At 38.7% G+C, this 25,222-nt stretch overlaps 1 protein-coding gene across 1 annotated transcript; it reads right to left on the reverse strand.

Annotated features, from left to right (window-relative positions):
* Positions 1–8,268: 8,268 nt before the first annotated feature.
* On the reverse strand, positions 8,269–22,391 carry LOC122646554 (metal tolerance protein 4-like). The gene is made up of 7 exons (XM_043840125.1): positions 22,184–22,391; positions 18,479–18,651; positions 18,069–18,267; positions 16,271–16,449; positions 16,006–16,156; positions 8,677–8,810; positions 8,269–8,511 (listed from the first exon to the last, which is right to left on the reverse strand). Exons 1-7 carry the CDS (start codon positions 22,386–22,388, stop codon positions 8,332–8,334), a joined length of 1,221 nt encoding a protein of 406 aa, XP_043696060.1. The 5' UTR covers positions 22,389–22,391; the 3' UTR covers positions 8,269–8,331.
* Between the last annotated feature and the right edge of the window lie 2,831 nt (positions 22,392–25,222).

The raw sequence follows: 25,222 nt of genomic DNA on the forward strand, positions 1-25,222 counted from the left end.
AAGATTTCTTTCATCTTATTTTGTTCATTTTTCTTATTTGCCAACAGAGTTTTCATTTTACATTTTTTTGTTAGCAAATGCAAATGATATGTTAACAGGAATAACATTCAATGGGACTGGAAACATACTGGGCTAAATATAATGTTAGATCCTGTCAATTGGTTTTATCTCATGGAACCACTGGTAATAGTGACATTGCAGAGGCTCTTAGGAACCAACTCAACTCTGCTTTATTCCAAGTAAATGGGGTTAGTTACATGTCAATCTCATCATTCCCACTTTCATTTAAAAAATAACTTTGTTTATTTCATGTCTATGAATATTAACATGCAGCCCCCCCCCCCTTCTTTTTCGGCCCTTTATTATGTGAGACGTGAGTGTTTTAGTTGTCATTCATATACTAAGGGTATTATTATAAATACTTATATTTTGAGATTATAAGTATCTTGGGCCTGCAGTTAGGGTATTAGTCTGAACCCTAATCGATAGATTCTTTCTCTCCTCTCTTTCTCTTCTTCCTTCGTTCTTCACGTAGGTACGGATCAGTTCTGTTTTGATATTGCGCAATTCAAACCAGGAAATAGTTCAACTCAAAACTTATCCCCTAAATATAAATAAATAAATGAACTATCCGGTTATTGAGTTAGATTCTGTAGCAATAACAAAACATGTTAGAGCAAAGAAAAGAGAACAAGTCATCAAGTTGTCACCACAGTTAGGCCTAATTTGGTATGATTTCTATGTCAATTTCATGGGGTGATTTCTATTTTGGAAATTGTTTGGTTTGATTTTTGCACCTTATTTCAGTGAAATAGAAATCAAATGGAATAGAAATATTGAAATAGCTGAGGAGCTGTTTTAATTTTGAAATTCAAATTGATTTCACTCTTGCTCTTTAATGAGCACATGGTTATTGAGAGAAACCCAACCGTGCGTTAGCCGTGTGTTACCTTTCTCGGTTTATTATCATATGTTATAATAAACCTTCCTCATATAGAATAAATCACACATGCATGTAAAGTCAATATTCCCTATAATTCCCCGATATTTCTTTCCTAGTTTAGATTAACTAGGATTCCATTTTTTGTAATGTGTATTTATTCTCTGTTTGAGAGAAAGCAAAATTAAGGAAAATCGTTCAATTCATTATGGTATCAGAGCCTCATAGCTCCACCATGCATCCATTTTTTTTCTTCTATTTTTCTTATTCTTCTTATTCATGGGGGACGATCTCTCTCTACAGCCACTTCTAATGCCGCCCTCCATACCGAGGTTGGTACTCCTTCTCTTCTTGCCGCTAGTGCTTCCCCCTCTCCATCTTTCCACCAAGCACATCATTATATCTCAATAAAGCTCACGCCAAAAATTTTTCTCTTCTGGCAAACGCAAATCGAGCCCTTTCTGTTTTTCGCAGGCAAATAAAATACCAGAATGGCGGGTTGTGATGACAGAAGAGTTTAATGCTCTGCTTCGAAACGACACTTGGTCTCTTGTGCCTCGGTCACCTAACATGAATATTATTAGCTACAAATGGGTGTACCGCATCAAAAGAAAGGCCGATGGATCTCTTGAACGCTACAAAGCGCACTTAGTGGCTAATGGATTTCACCAAAAGCATGGGATTGATTATGGTGAGACTTTCAGTCCTGTAATCAAACCAACTACTATTCACTTGGTGCTCTCCATTGTTGTGTCACAAGGGTGGTCCGTTAGACAGCTTGATGTTCACAACACGTTTCTCTATGGTTTACTGGATGAAGAAGTTTACATGACTCTGTAAGAAAAAGAGTCCTAGAAGGATCTCAAACAAGGAATCATATAGTTCCAATCCATGAAGAGCAAAATACTAAATAAGATTTATTTATCTATAGATTTCTCTTTTTTCAATAAAATTAAAAAAGACATACCCTTTTGAAGATGTGAATCTAAATTACTTTGTTGAATGAGTTGAAGAAGAAGACTTAAACCTCGCTTAGTAAATTTTAGAAGAAAGATTGTAGATGATCACAATTTGATGAAGCCACTAGAATTTCCAAGGATCTCATAAGCAATCAGGGTGCTCACCCCAGCTGGACAGGTATACCACAACCCGGTATTTTGTGTTTCCAAAAGATCCCCTTGCCTGTGTGACCTTGAGATATTTATGTCTCTAGGGTGGAGAAGACCAGCCATAAAGTCCAACCCTAAGTGAGATGCTAGCCACCTAATATCCATATCTAGAATGTCTTTTGGGCTTACCTTGAAAATTACCAAAAATACCTCTAAACAAAAAATGGGGATCAAAATTACAAAACTACCCTTATTAAAAACAAATCAAAAATGGTTTTGCAAAGATAGAAAATAAATAATATTTTTTATAGCAATAAATTAAAATATTTTCACAAAACCATTTTGACGATAAAACCTTTTAAATTGGCAATTTGTAGATACGCGTACACTTTCGTAATTGTCAAGTCAATGGCAATGGAATATTAGTCACTAAGATCAACACCCAACGTACACGAGGTCTTTCCATGGATGGACTCCACAGACCTTTTGTGTACTGACCATTAAGAGATTAGTCCTCATGTCTCCAATAGTCTGAGCAATTTGACTTGCACCCCTCAGACCTATCACAGTCCAACAATGCATACATAAACATGTAATACATCATGATAGGTGTGCGATCAAGCCGAAGACTACAAAGTGGCTCATTAGGATGATCATCCAAAACACCGGTCCACTAGCTAAGTAGACCAAAAACCATGATACCAATTTAATTAATTTTACAAGCCACAAAATATAAATGCCACATGACACATGCAACAAAATGAGAATATAGAAATATCCAATAATGTGCAAAAATTACACAAAATAAATTTGTGTTGGGCCACACAATTCTAACAGACTCAACCTCTAGACTTCGTTGATGTCACTCATCCACAGCATGTTTACAAATTGAACAAGTCTCTTTATGGTTTGAAACAGGTGCCTCGTGCCTAATTTGCTAGTTTGTCAAAATTTCTTATTTGACTTGGTTTTCGTGGTTCTAAGAAGGACACCTCATTATTCATTTGGCACACTGGCAAACATGTTTGCTATATCTTTATTTACGTTGATGATATTCTGGTCACTGGCAATGACCCTAGTATGGTTACTTCTCTTCTTCAGCAGCTGTCCAGCGAATTTTCCATTAAAGATCTTGGAAAGATACACTTCTTATTGGGCATTGAAGTTGTTCCCCATTCCTGTGGAATTATTCTCTCCTAGTCCCGTTATATTTTTGATTTATTACAACGGACTGGCATGGTTGATTGTAAATCAGTCAAGACTCCCATGGCTAAGACATTCAAGCCTTCAGATATAGGGGGTACTCTCATGTCTAATTCGAACCTTTGTTTTAAGACCCAGAAGTTTTTTTTGCCATGATTCTTACTGTGTTGTCTATTTTTGACATTTTAAACTCAATCCATGAATTAGTTTCACATAGAGAACATTAAAAATATTACTTGTGGTTTTGATCCAAGTTTGATACTGTATATTGTTCTTTGACATGCTATCGAATAAGGTTTGACCGGAACATAACTCCTTCAATATAAATGAGATTTAAGCAATCTTGGATTTATTAGAAAGCTTTTTTTTTATAGCTTTCCAACAAGTCCAAGATTGCTTAAATCTGATTTATATTGAAGGAGTTATGTACCGGTCAAACTTAATTTGATGTGCGCAAAAGCTGTCAAAATCGTTCTGAATGAAAATATATTTTTGGACATCAAAACAAATGAATATTTTACCACACTTTTGGTTTTTAGCAATGTTTTACCACATTAAGATTTATGGAATTTTTAGATTTGAGAAAAACCCTAGCATTAGAAAGTTTAAAATTGCACATGCGCCTACCATCGAAAATCCAGTTTTTGTTCTTGAACTGGGGGGTTGACTTTTTTTCCTTTTGAAATTTGATTTTTTAACTATTTTTATTGAATTCAAATAGAGGGCTATTTGCTTATTTATGAATAATATCTTAAGTAAAAATACATTTACTTAAATGATATTAGATATAACTAAGTATATGTCCTGGTTCCAGGCATAAATACCTGTCTGTCCTAGTTTCGAGACAAGTTTCCCCTAGTTTTGATGGGCATATGTGTCGAAATTGGTCGAAACCATCGAAACCTTCCCCTTCAACTCGTCTCGGAAACCTACGAAACCAAGTTAACTCGGTGGTTTCGACAAGTTTCGGTCGAGGTTTTCTTCCATGGTTTCGAGACAAGTTTCCCCTAGTTTCGATGGGCATACGTATCGAAACCACCAAAATATGGTCGAAACTGGTTGAAACCATCGAAACCCAGTCGAATCCAGGGATTTTATAAAATCCCCCTTCAGCTTGTCTCGAAAACCTGTGAAACTGAGTTAACTCGTTGGTTTCGACAGGTTTCGATCGAGTTTTTCTTCCATGGTTTGACCCCACAAAGTATCGTTCTATTGTTGGGGCTCTTTAGTATGTCACTCTCACTCGCCCGGATGTTTCTTTTTCGGTTAATCGGGCTTGCTAGTTTATGCATGCCCCCACTGAAGATCACTGGCAACTTTTTAAACGTATTCTTCGCTATCTGAAGAGTACCCAAACCTTTGGTCTCCTTATTGAGCGTTCATCTGTCCGCTCCCTTCAGGCCTTCTCTGATGCTGATTGGACTGGTGATACTACAGATCGAAAGTCTATTGGTGGATTTGCAATTTTCCTTGGTCCAAATTTGATTTCCTAGACCTCTCGTAAGCAACGGACTGTTGCTCGCTATTCTACAGAAGTCGAGTACAAGGCATTGGATGATGCATCGGCTGAATTGATATGGATAGAGTCCTTAAGGCGTGAGCTTGGTTATCTCTTGGCTGGCCCACCGATCCTATGGTGTGACAACATCGGTGCCACATATCTATCCGTCAATCCAGTGTTTCATGCGCGCACAAAGCACGTGGAGGTTGATTTTCATTTTGTTTCTGATTGTGTGACTAAGCAACAGTTGATAGTTCAATTTATCTCTACACACGATCAACTTGCAGATACTCTCACCAAACCACTTGCTTCGGTGTGATTTGAATTTTTGTCGGACAAGCTAAAGATTCAGATACTCGATTCTCCATCTTGAGGGGGTGTATTGAGAGAAACCCAGCCATGTGTTGCCTTTATCAGTTTATTATCACCATTGGATAGTGCTCGGAAAGACAAATCCAATGATATATTATACGGGAAAAAAAATCCAGCTTCCAAGAGGCGAATCGTTACCCAAAATGGGACCAAGACTCATCCGAGGATCCAAGGGGATCCATGGACCACTCAAAGTGATCCACGGATCCGTGGATCCAATTTAAATCTATGAAGGGTAAAATATCCTCCACGTCCTTTCTTCTTCTTCCTATAAATAGGACCCACCCTCTGTAATTTCAATCCGAATTTATGACTCCCAAGCTCATTGTTCAAGCACGTTCACCCTGTTTCAGCGTTTTCTCAACACCCCGACTCCCCCACTTTATGTGGATAGTCCCTCAATGTCTCGACTCCGCAAAAGTAGAAATTTTCCCGAACTTGATTTAGAAGTGCGTGCATGATCCATTTTTATACCCAATCCCTTTTAGGAGGTATAGTCCATCAAGAGAGAGGGATATATTCCTTCCCCCTCCACTAGAGTCGGGATTCTATCTGATTTCCATCGAAAAAATGCGTTCGATAAGCCAAAGCTCTATCGGAATTTCAACAAAGTTCTCCCAATATGCCGAGGTTCTACCTGAATTTTGTCAACAAAATACCATTTGATAAGCTGAGTTTCTTACTGGATTTCATCGAAAAAAGTTCATCCGATAGAACCGAAGCTCCGCCGAAATTTCTGTGTAAAGTTCTTCCCTTTCCGACCCTTGTTGGAGGTCGTATCTAGGTATTTTCACCTCCATACTTCATTTTGAATTTGGCATAATGTAGGCCATCAAAATAGCTTGCTTCAGTATACATATTAATATTTGTTAAGGTGTTTTAGGAAGTTTCCATGTATATATATGTTCATCATGCATCATAAATGCGCATAAAATATCATTTTTGCCTTCCAGGGGCATTTTGCTAATTTTTAGATCCAACACTCCTACCCAAGGAAAAACAAAGTGGAGAAATTGAAGAGAATACTATCAATAGAATTGATGGTCCTAGTCATGGGACAGATCAATTGCAAAATTGCATAATGTCAATAATTGAAATTGCACCCCAATGCTCCATGGAATCGCCAAGAGAACGTTTGAACATGAAGGATCTTGTGAGAGGACCACATTTAATCAAAGGAAAATTTTCTTGAAGCAAGAATCTATCAATACAAAGCAAGTACATCTGAATAGAAAGTGATTCTGAATTTATTATCTTTGCATTTATTTTTGTTGTCTTAGCCGCTTAATGCTCATGAAAAATTAGGGAAAGAAAGTTCCAGATCATGCAACAGAGGTAGGTTGATCTAAGGTTAAATCACACCATGGTTTTCAAAAAACGGTATCAATATCAATTAGGATCGGACAAGTCACGGCCGATACTGATACGGAATAAGCGTATGATAGTTAATTTGGCAATTAGAAGAATTTAAGACTCAATTTCAACCTTACCTGAGCTCAATTTGTATCAAGATTATATCCGTTCTAGAAGAGTAACTATATTACAAACTATTTTTAGGGGGCTTATGAAGGCAAAAATTCAAAATGGAGGCATGACTGTGAAATTAGGCCAAACACTATGTCACTCTGAATTCAAAGGAATGATCATATAAACAGAGATATTGTTGCTAAGGTCCATAGACAAACTCTGTGGACTAGACATGGACTTTTTGATTAGTTCAGTCCATAGTTATCAAGGCGGCAAGGCAACCAGGGCGTTTGAGGGCGTTCCTAAGCGCCTTGGCGACAGGGTGGCCGCCAGGCGTCGCCTCGGCAGACAAGACATTCTAGTATTTTTTTTTTTCATATAACCATTTTATTTGGCACAAATAGCATATTAAAAAATTATAAATTATATAATTCTACTTATATCTCAAATTAGAGTCATATAATCACAACAAAATTACATGACTTATACTAATAGTTGTACAATTTGATTTGAATAACAAAATCCCATACCACAAAATTACAACCACCGACCATACCACCAGTAGCCACCACTACTACCACCAACATGGAAGAAGGAAGACGAGAAGAAAAAAAGAGGGAAAGAAACTACAACAGAACAAGAAGATTGAAGGTTTCAGAAATTTTAAAAAGGCATAGTTCGTGGTCGCGATTCATCATCATCGAAGGAACTGGCACTGGAATCGCTAAGCGCAGGAGGTCGAGGGTTTCATTTTCTCCCTTGAGCCTCTTTCAATTTTGTTTGGTCTAGGTGATTCTATGTAATGCAATGTACAAAAATAATGTACACAAGCTTATGAAAATATAAGAAATGGAATAAAATTCTACATATTTTTATTTAATTTTGTTTCTATATGATTCGATGTATCGCAGTGTATGAAAATCATATACACAAACCCATAGAAAATATAGAAAATAGAATAAACGCAAAAAATAAAAAAAATAAAAAAACTTTGACAATGCTTGCCTCGACCCTTGAAAACCGCTGGGACGCCTAGACGACGCCTTGATAACTATGGTTTGGTCCATTGATTCTATCATAGATAAAGATGTAGACTACAGTTTCTTAGCTCCACTTGCAAATAGTCTATAGGCTTCTTCATTAGTAATTTCTAGACTTTAGAGTTAGTAGTGGTTCACTTTCTAGGAATCAAAAACAGAGAAAAAGCAGTTGACAGACTAATAGGTCTAGGAGGTCTAGGAACCATTACTTCAATCACACAATTTATGCATAGAATACTTGCACATCTGTTTCTTCAAAGCAAACTTGAATCTGTTGTTGATCCCTGTAGATCTTCCTGTCATTTGGTTTTATGTCATTAAAGTTGGAACCACTGCTAATAGTGACATTGCAGAGCCTCTTAAGAACCAACTCAACTCTGCCTTTTTCCAACTAAATGGGGTTGGCTACATGTTAATCTCATTATTCCCACTTTCATTCAAAAAATAATTTTGTTTTGCTTCACTCCATCCTATTTAGCATTTCTATAAATAATGGAAAAAGGCTGAAGAACAACAAAGGAAAAAAGAACTGCAGTGGGATACAACCCATCTCAATGGCTGACACCCTTCTTCACACTTCTTTATCCACTCTTGCAGAGAGAGACTTGTATTACTATGGTGATTTTAAGTACAAAAACACAAATACATACACAGGGTGGCATATACTTGTGTGTTTATGTTGGTCTTTCAAATTCAAATTCAAGGCTGACTGTTAGGCAACTTGCTAAGGATAGAGTGCTCTGGTTTGTGTTGGCATTCAAAATCGAGATGAACAAATGCTCGTTCAACTTCAGGGAGTTTCTCAATCTTTACCTGCAATGACTCTCCAATTGCATGGGCTTCTTTCAATGGCAAATCTTCAGGAAGTTCAACATCAACCTGTGTATTTCATTTCATGAATTCCCACACTTCGGACAATGGTTAACTTTGTCTGAAAATGATAAGAGTATTCAAATAAACTATGAAACAACCTAGAAAACCACTTGATTTAGAATTATAGGTTGTTATGCCATGCCTTCATTATAGAATTGATAATTAACTAACCTCCACAAAATAAAGAACACCGAAAGTGTATGCCCGGACTGTGTCAACGTGCTTGATTTGAGGATTGTACCTTATGATCAGGTATGTCAATTTCTGCAAAAACTCCGGAGGGGCCGACTGCCCCACTAGAGAGACTGCATCAAGAAAAATAATTGTCAGTTAGTTATACATACAAATTACAAAAATGGGCCAAATTGTAAAATATTGGAAGCCAGAGGTGCGTATACTGTTATACTTCAGATTGCACATACTAAAAACTTTCAATAAATTGTCTTTAATATAAATCACTAGCTATGTTGGCATCTGACTAATCTGTGATACTCTCATTGGTGCTAGTTTTAATCTTGGTAATTAGTTACATCAAAGGTTTCTAAATCTAAAACACAACGACAGTTAGTGCTTTAGTGGCATAAGCAAATTCAAGGAATGCAATGAAACTCAAGATATGAAGTATTAGCATGCTCCTTTAAGGTATCTTTTAACTGACACAATGAAGTGATTCGGTACTCTTACATTTAAAGCTTAAACACTACTTCTCATGTGTTACGTAGAAGAACAATAATCAGATAACTAACAAGCAAGACAACCTACTTTTGAAATAGAAATTTCTTTCAGAAAAAGAAAAAGAGAAAAAAGGTTGCTTTGAAATAGTTTGGAAGATGCATCCATATAAATTCTGCAAACGAAGGAACAAGTCAATATTTTCTCAGAAACTTTAGAAGGAAAGTGATTTGCAGATCTCCCCATGTCCCCATCTAATTTCATGAAAAGAACCAGATAGGCATTCAGAATGAATGAGGAAATAATATTTCACAACAATCACCATAATGTTAAAAACATATATAGAGGAAAATTTCCCACAAATGTAGTTTGTTAAAGTAGGGGTATGTCTGGTATTCTTATCCTTTAATATTAGTATTCGGTTCCTTTGTTATGTGAGTGTTTTAGTTGTCACTCATATACCAAGGATGTTATTGTAAACACCTTTATATTGAGGCAACTATCTTGGGCCTGCAGTTAGGGTATTATTCTGAACCCTAACCGATAGGTTCTCTCTCCTCGTCTTTTTTTCTTCTCCTTCCTTTTCTTCATTCTTCACGCAGGTACTGATCAGTTCTGTTTTGATGTTGCTCAATTCAAACCTAGTCAAAACTTATCCCCCCCTCCCCCACCCCACAAAAAAAAAAAAAAAAAAAAAAAACATAAACTATCTGGTTATTGAGTTTGATTTTGTAGCAATATCAAAACAGGTTAGAACAGTAACTGCGATTAGAATGATGAAAAAGAAAAGAGAACATATCACGAAGTTGTCACCACAGTTATCACTACAACTTCAACACAACCCTCAAGTTGGAACATAAACATCACCCATCTACCTTGGAACAACCAAGGAAAGTTGGATCAAACAATGTCTTAGTGAACATATCACCAAGTTGATTCCCAGAACCTAGAAATAGTGTAGCAATCAACTTCTTCATTACAGCATCCCTCACAAAATGACAATCAACTTTGATGTGCTTAGTACACTCATGAGAAACAGGGTTGCTTGCAATATAAGTGGTTACCTGATTATCACAAAACATATCAATAGGCTTGGTAATAGGAAACCCAAGCTCCTGAAAATGAGACTTCAACCACATTAATTTAGCTACAATATGAGCCATAGCTTTATACTCAACAAGCTGTCTTCTCAATGAACCCATTTTGAACCAACACTCATCTGTAAGCTCCTCACCATCATTAGCCCCAAACTTTGGATGTGGATCCATACGCATATCAACAGGTTTGGATTCCAACATCCTAGTCTCAAACAGAAGATCGAGCACATACTTCCTCAGAACACAATAATGCCTGTACTACTACTCACAACCTCAACTACAACAACAGCAACAACAACCTAGCCTTATCCCAATTAAAGGGGGTCGGTTACATGGATCCTTGCTCTCCAATCAACTCCATTCGAAGTCATACTAGATATAAGGCCTAGGCTATGCATGTCTTTCCTTAGGACATCTCCTAGGGTTATTTTACGCCCGCTCCTAGCTTTTTTAGATCTTTCAATCTATATCAAATCACTCCTCCGAACTGGTGCATCCAAAGGCCTCCGATGCACATGGCCATGCCACTTCAAACGACTTTCTCATTGCTTATCCTGAATCGGGGCTACACCCAAGTCCCAACTTAGCTCTAATGTTGTCATTCTTTACTTTGTCCTTTCTAATTTTGCCACGCATCCATCTCAACATCCTCATCTCCACTACACTTAATTTATCTATATGTCGTCTTTTGACTACCCAACATTCTGCACCATACATCATTGCCAGTCATATAACAGTCCTATAAATTTTCCTTTAAGCTTTAAAGGAATACTCTAGACGCACCTCTCCACTACAACCAGCCCATTTTAATGCTTTAAGCAACATCATCCTCTATATCAGCTTTTTTATTTATGATTGAGCCCAAATATCTAAAATACTCACTTTGTGGAATCTCCCTCTCATCAATATTCACCAACTCATCAATCGCCCTCTTCCAACTAATGTTACAATTACACACCACATACTCTTGTCTTTGATCTATTTATCTTGAAACCGTTTGATTCCAAGATTGATCTCCTTTTGTCTCATCAACCAACACAATATCATCAGCAAAGAGCATACACCCAAGAACCGCATCTTGGATGTCTCTGGTTAAGTCATCCATTATAAGTGCAAACAGATAAGGGCTTAAGGCTGATCCTTGATGCAACCCAATTGTAATTGCAAATTCACTACCTTGAATCCCCCCCCCACCGTTCTTACACTAGTCACCACATCTTCAGACATATCTTTAATTATGCCAGATTATAACTCTACGGACACTGTCATAGGATTTTTTAGGTCAATAAATACCATATGGAGATCCTTCTTGCCCTCCCTACATCTTTCCATGAGCCTCCTAAGTACATAGCTTCCATCGTGGATCTACCTTGCATAAAACCAAATTGGTTCTCTAAAATAGTAGTTTCTTTTCTCAAGCGGGTTTCCATGACATCATAATATGTCTCCGTAGTTTTATGTCTCTATATATAGTTATTTCAGCTCTATATATCACTCCTTTTTTGTAAATCAGGACCACAATGCTTCTCCTCCATTCATCTAGCATTTTCTTTGTACTCGTAACCTTATTAAATAGCTTGGTTAGCCAAGATAAATCAGAGACTCCTAAGCTCTTCCACACCAATACTCGATATTGTCATCATCCCTTATTAGTACTCTACCATCTTAACTGTTTTTTCGGATGAATAAAAAACTCAATACCAAAGGAAAGAGAAGGGGGAGAGCAAACAAAAATACAAGGCCCCTTCTTTACAAAGGGGGAGGCAAGGCCCTACAAGAGGGAAGGGGAAATACCCCAAGAAACCACAATAGATTAAAAAAGGGAAAAGACCAAATCACAACTTGACAAACGAACTAATCTTCAAGAAATCCTAAGGAGTTATGAGTCTCATGACAAACTGTTTCAACCAAGGACATGGTTGCGGATATCCATACTTAGAGGCAAAACCTTTTCGATGTTGGGCAAGGAATAGTCCCCAAGGGGCCACTTCCTGGGATAATGAGGGGAGCTTATGTCACGTCGCACGAAGGTGGGGATGGGGACAACAGGGGGTTGGAGGGGACCGGAGAGAGGGAGATGGGCACTAGTCTTGGAATATCATTGAACCAGATCAGGAGCAGAATGAGGGGAACGAATTGGGTTGGCCAAAAGGGGACAGCTGGAGTTATTAATGAGAGGGAGCTGGCCCAAGGGAAATGGGCCAACGAAATTCTTGTGATGGGGCAGGTTTGAGTTAAGTATGGGAGAGAGAGAGAGGGGACCCCGAAGGGCAACCTATCGAGGCGGTAGGATCCTCAAGGGGATCCGAGTGATTGGATCCAAAGAGAGGGATGGGATGGGGCGGATGGGCCAAGCAAGTGGAATTGATGGGAGGAAGGGCCAAGGAAAGGGGAACACAAGGGTGAGGCCGATGGGTTAGGGGAGGGGGGTCAAGGGCCCATTATAGGGGGAGCCCAACGAGTAAAGGATCTGCTAGAGAGGGGTAGGGCCCCCCATTAGAGACAGATGGGACAAAAGGGGAGGGGTTTAGCTGAGGGGGTGGGGCAATTATGGCAAAGGTGGATCCATGCTGGGGGAGAGAGGCTAAAGTAGACAAGGTAAGGGAGGTGGTCGGAGGGGGGAGAAGGACAGCAGGGAGTACAGGCGGATGATGGTGATGGACCGACCAAACAGAGGGCAGTACGTTATCGGCCATAGGAGTTGACAACGTATCAAAGGGGAGGGTCGTGCAGTTGTCTCCATCATCGTAGAGGACAACCGATTAGCGAGCCTCATCAGTCTGATGGGATGACTGATATTGTGACCTCGGGGCGAACCAGAGGCCAAAAGCTCCTTGCGATGTCTACTTCTCTTCTGACCATGGGAGCCAGAAGCCAATGGGGTATTCCTGGGAGGGAGTATACAGAGTTACTAGTGAGGGGGATGGTGGTATTTTCCCCCGCAACAGGAGAAGGATTTGTTTCGAGCTCGATACCAAGGCCAGAGCTTTTAGGAGAGCAGACTTGTGTATGGTATCCAAAAACTTTGCAAGCTAGATACTGAGAGGGGGGGCACTCGCAATGAACCTTTTGGTGGAAGGAGAATCCTTTGTTGTTCACAATCATAACTGAGGTTGGAAGGGGGCAATTGTAGAGACCTCGATGCAAATCCTTGCGAAGGCAAGACGGTCCATCCTTTTGGTTCTTTCGTCAAAGTAGAAAGGGTTGTCGATCACTGATCTGATGATGTTGAGTCCAATTTCACACCATAAATAGAAAGGAAGGCCTAGAAGAGTGATCCATAATGGAATGGAGTACATGTCAACCTTGCTCAATTGCAAGTATTGATCCCATTGACAGAGGAAGATTGGTTTTTTCCCTACTTGCCAGGACCTCCCATAAGGGTCTCCATTGTTTGCTTAGGGATAATTTGACTATGTTGAAAGGAGGTCAACTCCCAATGAAGTGAACTACCAAGCAATTCTTCCATTTGGAGATTTTAGTATCCAAAAGGCCAGTAGGGCAGAGGCCAACCTCCTTGTCTCCAATGGTGGAGGGTGAGATGAAATGGAGGCAGTGACCATCTCTAGAAGGGAAGGAAGTAGGGCTGAATAGGGAGTTCCAGGATTTGGTGCCAAGGGAAGGGGGGAGGGAGAAAGGCGAGGGGTGTTGGAAGGGGTTCGAGGAAAGGAGAGAGGGAGGACGGGGGAGGAGCCGCCGGCAGGGGCCGCTAGAAGGTGGTCAAATATGGGGGGGTCACTCATGGAGGAGGATATAGCATAATTATTTTTTACCATCTTCACTTTTAATACATCTTACATGATCAAAGTCTCAACTCTTCCTTTCTCTCATTCTAGCTAATCTTATAGATAGCTTTTTTTCCCTTCCTTTGTGCTCAGGTTGTGTGTGTCATCGCAAAGAAGGTAATTTTAGAACTCACAAACTATTGACGAGTAACCGGGTCATAACAACAATATCCCTTTTGAGTACATGAATATCCAAGAAAAACACATTTGATTGATCTTTGAGATAAATTATTAATATCTGACCGTAAAACATGCACAAAACATGCAACCAAACACACAAGATGGTAAAGAAAACAAGGGAAAACGAGTAAAAACGATACCCATAGGAGATTTATCATTGAGAACAGAGGAAGGCATACCATCCAGGCTTTTTGCCTACTTTATTTCCAATATCTGTAGAATAATGTCGGGAAAGTAAAATATTTTACCTACTTTATTTTACATCCGGGCATTTTATATCAAAACAACGGATCCATAAGGGAGTATCCAAAAGAGATAATCATTTGTTTTTCTCTTCATGGAGAAGGAATCAGTATTGAAATAATAGCCAATGAGCTATTATTCAATAATACCCTGGCTAGCAAAATTTCTTTTCCAATTCTAACTGCTGAGACACCAAAGCAAAAAGGATTTTGTTGGATCTGTTTTCTTGATAAATGAATATGTTAGTCAGCAATTAAAAGCCTCTTGTGAAGTTTTAGTCACATTCTATCTCCAAATATTAGTCAAGCATGGTTGAGAAACTGGGAATATACCATTTCACAAGTTAGTCAACAACTGCCTACTTGGAAAATTTCAGCCTAAAAGCATTACACCAAATGGCGAGGTCCTGTTCTTTGGCTATTTTCAACTTTTAAAAGTAATAATAAAAAAAATAAAATGAAAATACTTTGACAGCTGAGAATAAAAGGTGGGACCCACAGTTGACTTGGCCACAAAATTTGACATGTTGCCATCCAGCAATTAATCCAGCAGCAAAACCATCTAATCATCAGAGCAGCCCAGACCCAAATACATAGGCTTCTTAGCCAACAAATGTGGAAAGATCTTCTGGATGGCCCTTCAAGGAAGTCTTTCCTGGACAGCCAGCTAATTTGAGTTACATGGAGGTCTGATCTAACCATCACTCCTTTTTCTTTACCCCCTTGGACACAATTTGGATCCTCTACGACCGGGCAGCTGAGCGGCCATTGTGCAGCCTCACACAGGCAGGGCGTGGACCCCACCTGGGCAGGGTGCTCGGGCAGTGGGTGGGGCGGTCATTGCACCCCTGCCTGTGTGAGGCCACACAATGGCCGCTCGGCTGCCCGGCCATAGAGGATCAGGATGGACATCCCATAAGGCCATCCTGGCCGATTGATGGATAGCGTATCCTCTGCATGGCCAAAATCTGAATTTCTCTATAGGATGGACATTTCCCCTTAGTCTTTTCTGCCATTAAACTATCGTGTCCAAAGGTTATCTTTTCAACCATTTTCAAATTTATACAACCATGTGGTGGAATTTCATCTGGCTGTAATTTACGAATGAGTAGATGGGATATGCGTAATATTTTGCAAAATTTGAGACAAACTAAGTTGCCATTGGCAGAGATCATTAGGGCCATCAAAAGAGCTACATCTAGGTAGACCATCGAGGAGACAAGCCCCAATAAGCATCTGTTCTATCAAATAATCTCATGAATAAAGTTCATCTAAAGTATTATCCTCTTAATGGAGAGATTTCTCATAGTTTCTGCCCCCAACCCCCCCCGGGGGGGGGGGGGGGAAGGAGGTGGAAATTAAGAGAAAATCTAGTTATGTTTCAATTGACCAGATCTATGAACTTTGACAGGAAAAGATGGTATGATGGACAGAGGGAGTGTAAAACCTAAGTTACATCATAAGATGACACTTTAAAATTTCACACTAAGGGGAGAGGGAGAGAGAGCATGGAAAGCAAGCTACCTGCATTTTGCAAAACAGTCTTAGACCAGTTGTAAATCGTATAGAAGGCAAGAATAATTGCACCAACAGGGTCAATCCACCAGTAGAATTTATCACCAAGAACAGCCGCAACTAACCCAACTATGTTTGTTACAACATCGAAATAGTGATCCTGAATCAGCATCAATTGGAAACAATATGAACTTCTGAGCAGGAATTTATTTATAAATTAGAAACACAACACAGGAAAATATGTGCTTTAAACTCGATATGCAATGTGGAAAACCTCTGCATAGGCACGAACAATCCCATTTCCTGAGCTTCTGCAGTAAATCCAGAGAGCAAGTTTTATTACAGTAGCAGACAGCATAATTCCATACAACCATGCTAATTGTTCTGAGTCCATCTTTTCTGAAGGTTCATCTTCAATCAGTTGTTCCACAGCCTGGATGAATACTTGAAAGCCTGCAAAAACCACAAATAAAGAACCACAATTATTTTCATTTAACTCCTGAAAGATTGCCAATGGTAAACAATAAATTTTTTTTATGAGGAGAAGTCCATGATGATATTTATTTGACATTGACACATGGTAAGCCCGTTCGTAATGACATCCACAACTTAAACGTTTGAAACCAAATATAAATCATTTGAAGTACTACAGGCCTACACCATTTCAGAAAAACACAACAGAACTAAGAACTTTGAACCCTTTTTAGGTGCTTCGGTGATATCAATAAATTCATCCAGAATTAGCTCAATGAATTCATGGCCAAATTTAGACTTTCAGATTACTATTTAAAAGAAAATATTAAAAAATAATATAAAGAAAGGAAAGGCTTATGACTTGATCAGAGACCTAACTAGTCAAAGCCTTCTTATACAATTTATATAAGTTGAGTGATTAAATCACAAGTCAGAAGTTTGTTGAGTCCTAATCCAGCCCAACTTACAAAACAATTAAATAGTCACATGACCCCTTAAGTTGTCATATGGTCACTTAACTTAGCCAAGTCCCATGATCACTTAAGTGATCACATGACCACTAATTACAAAAAATAAAACTAAGTAAGGAATTAAAACATCTAATCCCGTATGCAACTCTACTATCCATACTTTAGGTCCATAAAAGTGATCTATTACATTGGAAACCCATGGGATCAAAGGCCCAACATGTATATAACCCAACCCTAGACTTATTCCCATTAAAGTAAGGCTTTTTTGGTGATGTATCTGCATCACTTACCTAGTTGGGTAGCACAATGTAAAAATAAGCAACTAATCTATTCATTGCAAAATCTAAAATACTATTAGGAGATATTATCAAAAAGATTCATTTAAGGTCATTTCAGAGAAAGACAATTTTCGTCTCATATTTCTATAGAATTATTTGCAAGTTCTTCTAGACACTGTCTAATTGGCAGTTCGTACTGCTGTAGGAGTTGTATGTTGTCAATTTGGAGTTTCTATATTGTGGGTGTAGGAGTGATTTATGTGGAAACCACAGTGGTGAGTCCATTTTCTGTATGCATAACTAAGAGAGATGTTGGGTTCCAATACTCTTGGCTGCCAACTGATCTTTCCTACTAGTGTCTTTACAATTTATTGACCCAATCACAAAAAGCATCTTTATCACCCTCTTCATGGAAATCTGAGAGTTGCAGCTTAATGCGTTGTTCACCATCATGAAAGAGGAATACGTTCTTATTTAGAAGGATAAGTAGAATCAATATGGACTGCATCAACTTCGTTATTCTGAGAAATTTCTCAATGCCTTTCTTTTCCATCTTTCGATTAGCTGCAAGATAATGCCCACCTGCAATTTCTCACTTGAGGTTGACACAAAATCCAGTTGTGTTACTTTAGATATATGCAAGATTTAACTGTTTAAATATTTGGATAGAAACATTTGTCAGAAACTGGAAGACAAAAACACTTAGATTCTTCAACTTCACTTCAATTCTTCGTCAGCTGAAGGACTTCGTCATATGCATTAGTTGATTATATTAAGGAAGAAAATACACCTATATAAGCAAGATTACATATTTACATGAATGTAAACAGGTTATAGCAGGAAGGCATACCTAAAGTAGCCATGACAGCTGCAAAAATGATAATGCCCACCGGTTGCACCCTCAACTTTCCGATAGGATATTTGTAGATATTTATCTTTTTCATTGACAAGTGTGTGAACCAAAGAATACCACCAGCCATGAGATCCAGCAGAGAGTCAAGTGTAGAAGCAGCAATAGCTAAGGAACCACTCTTTATAGTGGCATAGATCTGCAATTTACAACACAGTCAGTTTGTAAAGATGAAAAGAGCCATAAGGGATCAAGTACATCAACCTATCAAAGTGGTATCCCAGGATTAGAAACCTTTCAAGACCTCTACACTTTCTTTTTCATTTTTTAAACCCAGAAAATCACAACAGTGCCCCGGGAGGACATGTACATTTAAAATTAAAAGAACATAGGAAAGGAGTGGAATTTACCTTCAATGCCAGCAGAAAAATGTTTGCGTAATTGGATATCTTCATTGCTTTTTCATGTTGGGCTTGTTCTTCAGAATCTTCAACCTCATCAATGCTGCTAGCCATTTCTACAGAGTCAACTTCCTGAAAAGTCTTCAGTGTCGCAAATTGTTTTTCATAGTACTCAATTTCCCCTGGAAAAATCAGTTTATCCCAGAATTATGGAAATAAAAAGAAGATGACATGAAGCTAATGAAAGAAATGCAACGCCATGCACTTATGAACACATCATTTTTACAGTCTTTAGAATAGGAAAGGACAATGAAATAAAGGGAAAAACATTACATAGATATGACGTTTAAAAAAAAAGGACTGCCCATTCTGATCTTAAAACCTATCAAAAGGCGTTGCCTCATCCTAGATGGAAGTCAGCCATGGATGTGGAAATGAATGCCCTGCTTAGTCGCCAGACATGGAGACTGGTTGATACACATCCAGGTAATAATCTTATGAAGTGTCATTGGGTGTATACCATTAAGTATAACCCTCAATCTGTTGAGCAGCCTAAATCTCGCTTGCTGGCTAAGGGATACACTCAAACATATGGCGTAGACTACTTTGAGACATTTCCTCTTGTTTTTGTTCATGTACTTATCTCCTTGGTTGTTACTCTTGACTGGCCCTTATATAAACTTGACGTCGAAAATTCCTTTCTTTATGGTGACTTGCTTTCAAGAGCTCTATATGGAGCAACCTCCTGGTTATTTTGCTGAGGGGGAGGATGAAAGGAAAGTGTGCAGGCTTCACAAGGCAATTCATGGTTTGAAACAGTTGTTAAGAGCTTGGTTTGATAAGTTCAGCAAAATTGTTACTGGTTGAAATTTTACACCTTGCTATTTTGATCACTCCATGTTTGTTCGTCACCAAGATTCCAGATTGATAGTTTGGGTGGTTTATGTTGATGATAACATCATTTATGGAAATAATTTGTCTGGAATTGAAGATCTCAAAAGTCTATTTACAACAACATTTTCAGATGAAAGATTTGGGTGCCCTCAAGTATTTTCTGAGTATTAAGATTGTTTGGAGTAAAAGGGTATTAGTCTTTCTCAGAGGAAATATGTGCTTGATCTTCTGTCTGAGACTGATATGTTAGCCTCTAAACCTATTGATACTCCCATATACCTAGTCAAAATCTTGGGATGTGTGATGGTAAGGAGTTTGCAGGCAAGCATCAGTATAAGATGTTGATTGGTAAGCTTATTTATCTCACTGTGACTAGGCTAGACATATCGTTTGCAGGTTCATTACGAGCCACATGTTGCATTATACGGTATCTTAAGGGTGTTCCAGGAAAGGGCCTGATGCAGCCCAAGACCAGACCAAACAGGTCCCTAGAAAGTGATCCAAATGATGTAGGACTAGAATTCAAAAAAGGATAAATTTGAAATAGCAACTAAGCTAATCTGATGGGGAAAATATCCTTGTCGAGTGTAAGTCCTTAGGGGTGGAATGGCACCTCAAAACGACAGCCAAAATTGATGGCTGGATGTGGCGATAAAATAGAGTTTCAAAATTAGAAACTAAACCCAGAATAAGTAACTCACTGATAGAAGTGAATCCTGCCCTTGTAACAGGATCAAATCACTGTCGAAGGAGGGTTTAAAGGGGGGGGGGTAATACAATACTAAAATATGGCCCGCAACAGGTGGATGGATATGCAGTTCCTGGGACTTGAAAATATCAGCAGATGGAGCAGGTTGTATTCTTGTCTTTCCAGCCAGCACTCGAAGAAGCAACCACAGAACAGCTTTCTAGGAACCAAACAGCACCTTCCAGAAGTAGTATAAGGTCTTCAATATGCCTCAGATGATGATTATTTTACAGAAGAATAAAATATCATCTTGAACAATTGATTAAAGGGAAAGAAGAAAAGATGGAAAAAAGGAGAGATAGGGAAGGGCCTCTCGCAGCAACTAAATCACTCAGCACACACAATCAAACTTTTTTTTTTTAATCACCAAAACCTCATGGACATGTTAATCTTATTTGTTACTCTAATGCTAACTTGGCTAGTGTTGAAGGTGATACGAGGTCTACCACTGGTTACTATTCATTTGTTGGTGGTAACCTTGTCACTTGGAGGAGTAAGAAATAGACTACAATGGCGAGGTCTAGTGCTGAAGCTTAGTATAAAGATGGATCCTATCGCACCTGAGTTGATGTGGTTAAAGTCATTTCTTCAAGAGCTTGGTCCTCCAATTATATCTTCTAAATCGTCCACACTAGCAATCGATCCTTCTCCCTCAAATAACCAAAAAAAAAAAACATTGGTGCTAAGGGTCAAGTTGGTAATTTTCATTACATCTCCCCCTCCGGGAGCCCAAGTTATCATATACACCCCCCAAAATAAAGAGCCTTGAGTACAAGAAGATAAGCACCTATACCTAACAAGATTAAGTGAATACCAAAAATTGTAGTCATTTTATTTCTATCTTTCCATACATAACCAAAGAATGGAAAAGATTCTTCCAGAGTCTCAGGTCTGAGAAGTGCAGGATAAATACCGCCAAAGCCCAATATTGCAAAGGAAATTAAATGAAGTACACCAGATACAAAGTATGGCAAGGTGTCTACAACTTCTCTACCAAGACCTACACCCCACCCCAGAGTAGCTATATGGGGAAGTAAAATTAATCCTTGTTCATACATGGGCTTCTCTGGTATGAAATGAGCCACTTCAAATAGGTAAATTGCTCTGGCCCAGAATACGTTTAATCTGGCTTGGGCCATGTTTTTCCAACAAATAAGCCTATTGACATGTATTGTGATAATCAAACTTCCTTCTATATTGCCAGTTATCGTGTCTTCCATGAGAGGACTAAGCATATTGAAGTTAATTATCATTTTGTGTGGGATTTTGTTGCAATGAGGAAATCAATCTCTACTCCTTTTGTTTGTTCTGGACACCAGTTTAGTGATACATTTGTTCCGGCCTGCTTTTCTTAAAGGTTGTTCCAAGCTGGGTATTGATGATATTTATGCTCTAGCTTGAGGGGGAATGTTAAAGTTGTTGTTTCTGAGTTATTGTCTATTGCAAGGGATATTTACAATAAATTTTCTGGTTAAGGGACTTATGAGTAATTACCAATAAGTCCAGGGAGCTATTTGTAATATTCTTTATATTTTCTTATAAATAAAGGTGTAGGATCAGTAGAATTAATTAATGATTGCCTTGCTTTTCCTATCATGACCTAGTATCTTCCATCTCCTCATTTTCTTCATCATCTTCTTCTTTTCCTCTTCTGCGCAGATGTTAGTTGTTAGGGTCTGATTCTGTCATGAACCCAACACAGTTCTCACAGAGGCATTTCCTTGAAGTAAATAAAGTCATAAAATTGAAAATTCCCACTACCTAGACACACAGAATATGTTTGGAGAAATTTCAAAGCAAAATCATTTCACTGGTAAAATTAGGGACAATCTCTCCAAGACATCTTTTCACGAACATTAGTTGGTCACTTCATAAGAAAAAAAAAAGTTTTTATTATTATGATAGGCAGGTTTATGACAATTAACCATTCTCTGCCCTCTTCCCACTCTGTTTTCACTAACTTATAATCAACAAATATTACACAAACTATCTTCAAAAAATATAGTGAAAACAGAGGAAATAACAGACAAAGTAATTGATGAAGGAGGTACAGAACAGGGGAAGAGGTTTACCTTTGTTTAAGGTTCTGGCTTTGGATAAATCAATATGAAAAGGGTCTTCAGGATCTAACCCAGCTCTGACCTTTTCAGGCAATTTCGAAGTGAAATCGCTTAGCAGAGAGTTCACTGAGTACCCACGACTCAAGCTTCGGCGCTTGCTGTTAGGCTTTCGCCCCTCCTCCAACAGTGGTGTTTGGGGATCTGAAATCTCCTCCATCCTCTCTCTCTCTCTCTCTCTCTCTCTCTCTCTCTCTCCTTCGCTCGCTCTCCCTCCACACAAAACCTTACAAAGAGATTTTGAAGTCAAAGACAGTAGAATCTGTGCAACCAGTCAACAGTAGTATGGAATTTATTTGGCAGCTGAAGGTACATGTAAGCTCCCCGCTCTCTCTCTCTCTCCACACGTCGCTGCCACAAGGTAACTGATCAAGTGATCAACGTAATGAATCCAGGTGTCAACTGGAAACGTCTTCAGTGTGGTCCTGCCCACAAATCGAGAAATGATATGTATTTTATACTTTGTGTTGAATGCTAGTTTATCGTTTCTTTCATCATTTCAAAAAAAAGTCGGCGATCCGTACGGTCGAGAGCAATCGTAAGTACGGCCCATGATCTTTTGGGTGGATAGGTATCCGACCTAGGTATTGATCTGTCGGTTTTGTTTTTATAGTTATGGCAGAAGTTTTGATACACGGTCGTGTATGTACATGGTCTGTATGAAGTATCATCAGAGTGGTCAAGTGCCTAGTGCATTTGGTAGCTAGTGGTGCATAAAAGCCCATTGCTATCAGGAGGTCTTGAGTTCAAGTTTCATGGTTCACATCCTACATCCCCCTTTACCTATCAAAAAAACAAAAAAAGTATCATCAGATGAGCATAAATGCTCATTTAAAATGACCATAAAACCCCCTCACCCCCTATTGAATGCATTGATGCACGAAATCTATCGTATACCAACAATACCTTCCCCGTTAGTTATTTTAACCTTTTTTAAGGAGAGTGGAGAGGGGAAAGGAACTAGCCAGGAGATTCGAACTTGTGGCTTTCTCGTAACAGTAACATGGGCATGGGCATGGGCTTGGGCATGAAACGCACCACAGCTTTTCCCTTTATTATTTTATCAAAGCATATCAAAACTTTCTCTTAATGCGGTTAGGAGAGATTTGTGAGATGAAAGAATCATCCATTAGTGGTTTGCCTTTCTCCTTTTGGCATCAAATCAGATAAGTTAAACTTTTAAGATAAAAATCAAATCTTGAAATAAACGAAGCCTTGCCACCGAAAAAGACTAAAAAAAAAAATCATATCTCTAAAGGTTTTTTTTTATTTTTTTGATAAAAATATCTCTAAAGTTATACATGCCTCAATGTGGTATCATGTAGATAGTGCTCCATAATGGCTTTTTATTCCCTTTTCCCAGAAATCTTTATTGCCTTGGAAGAAAGTACAGAATAGCATACCTATCATGGTGAGCCTTTCTTATGGGGCCATTAAAGCAACAATTTCTTATTTATAGAACCAAGTGGTTCTTTCCAAAGGACCAAAAGGGATTCTAATGTAGTCCTCTCAGTCTGTAGGATACGGTAATTGTCACCATTTTATAGAGAAGCCAGTCTAGAACATAGTTTAATTAATGCATTGGATCGGGTATCGGTCAGTTCTAAAATTCATAACGATACTGTTAACATTATTTGGAGTTTTTTTTAGTTCAAGCTGGATCTTCTTTCTTTACTTATTTGTGTAATCCAGCTTGAGGGGGAGTGTTAGAATATGTAATCCAGAATACCGTGGAGGTATTCTGGTCTGTTTGGGGTAGTTTTATTCTTCTTATGTTATTAAGTGTAAGTGGGCTATGTGGGTTTTAGTCCCACATCACCTAGTTTAATCTTTTTGTAATTTTCCCTTTTATTCTCTCTTTTCTTCTCTTTAAAGTTACTGTCACAGGTCCTAGGTTTTCTACATGGTATCAGAGCTAGGCAACCAGTGATTGATTCTTTCCAAGATTGCCGGTTTGAGAGTCGTTTCAAAGTTCTCCAATTTATGGAGAAACCCTAGTTCATAAAAGGAGAACTAGGGTTTAGTTTCGGTTTCATTTAAGTTTCGTATTGGTTTCTTCTTCTGATTGTTTCAACACCGCAGACTATCATTCTTGGTCTGCATCTACTGCTACTGTTGCTCTATGCTACCTACGATAGCCTTATTGATTTGTTGCTATGTTTTTCAACCATCGTCTTCGGCTGGTTCGAAAACCCTTCCTCAACGGCTTTGAAACTTGGAGTCGCTGATGCTTTTGTTTTTTGGAATTTTTCATGGAGTCGTTTTGCTCGATTTCTGTTGCTACCCTAAGCGATGACTCCATCAATGGCTTCTATTAGGCAACGATTTGGTCTTGAAGTTCAGTGAGGGTTGAAGAAGATTTTCGCAAGCTAACGTTTCCTGTTGGATGCGTGATTTTCGTGAGATAAGGTTTCCAGAAATTCTTCTTCCTGTGTTCTCGGTTGCGAGATTGGTACTTGCTTGGTTCTGCTCCTGCAGCTTGGTGCTAGAGATGGCTTGATCTGGAGGTGTTTACAAATAGAATTTCTGCATCTGGTATGTTGTTTTTTTTAATTCCTGAATACCAGCATACCTTTGTTTCTCTATTGTTGAAGGCAACACCGCCAAGAAGGCCTGGTTATCCCCTTGTTTTTGCCTCTGGTTCACTTTGGAGTGATCTAGTTCTGAGCCCTACCGCCAGATTGGAGTTGCAGGATTTTTTGTTTCTTCTGCAAATGGTCTGGTAGAATATTAGTTGGGTTTGGAGGGTTGTGAGTTACAAAATTAAATCTGAGACTTTGCGAAGTTTGAATGTGAATCATGGGTGCTGACTCGATCTGAAGAGGCACAACTCCACCGCCTTGGTTCTAGTTTCGTGGAAGGAAGAAGAGGAACTCCTCTTTTCGTTACTTCACCTTTTCCTTCTTATTCCCGATATTACCCCTTTAATTTAAGTATTACTTCATTCATTACCTACCTCCTCTTTACGTACCAATTTTACCCTTTTACCCACTG

Source organism: Telopea speciosissima, chromosome 11, assembly GCF_018873765.1.
Source record: "Telopea speciosissima isolate NSW1024214 ecotype Mountain lineage chromosome 11, Tspe_v1, whole genome shotgun sequence".
NCBI classification, from domain to species: Eukaryota; Viridiplantae; Streptophyta; class Magnoliopsida; order Proteales; family Proteaceae; genus Telopea; species Telopea speciosissima.

What these genes read in the sequence shown, in the direction of transcription:
- LOC122646554 (XM_043840125.1), bottom strand. Translation starts at nt 22,388, where the DNA reads ATGGAGGAGATTTCAGATCCCCAAACACCACTGTTGGAGGAGGGGCGA. An exon ending in TTTTTCTGCTGGCATTGAAG is followed by an intron (nt 18,268 to 18,478) that starts GTAAATTCCACT and finishes TGTAAATTGCAG; the next exon opens with ATCTATGCCACTATAAAGAG. An exon ending in TTGTTCGTGCCTATGCAGAG is followed by an intron (nt 16,157 to 16,270) that starts GTTTTCCACATT and finishes ATGCTGATTCAG; the next exon opens with GATCACTATTTCGATGTTGT.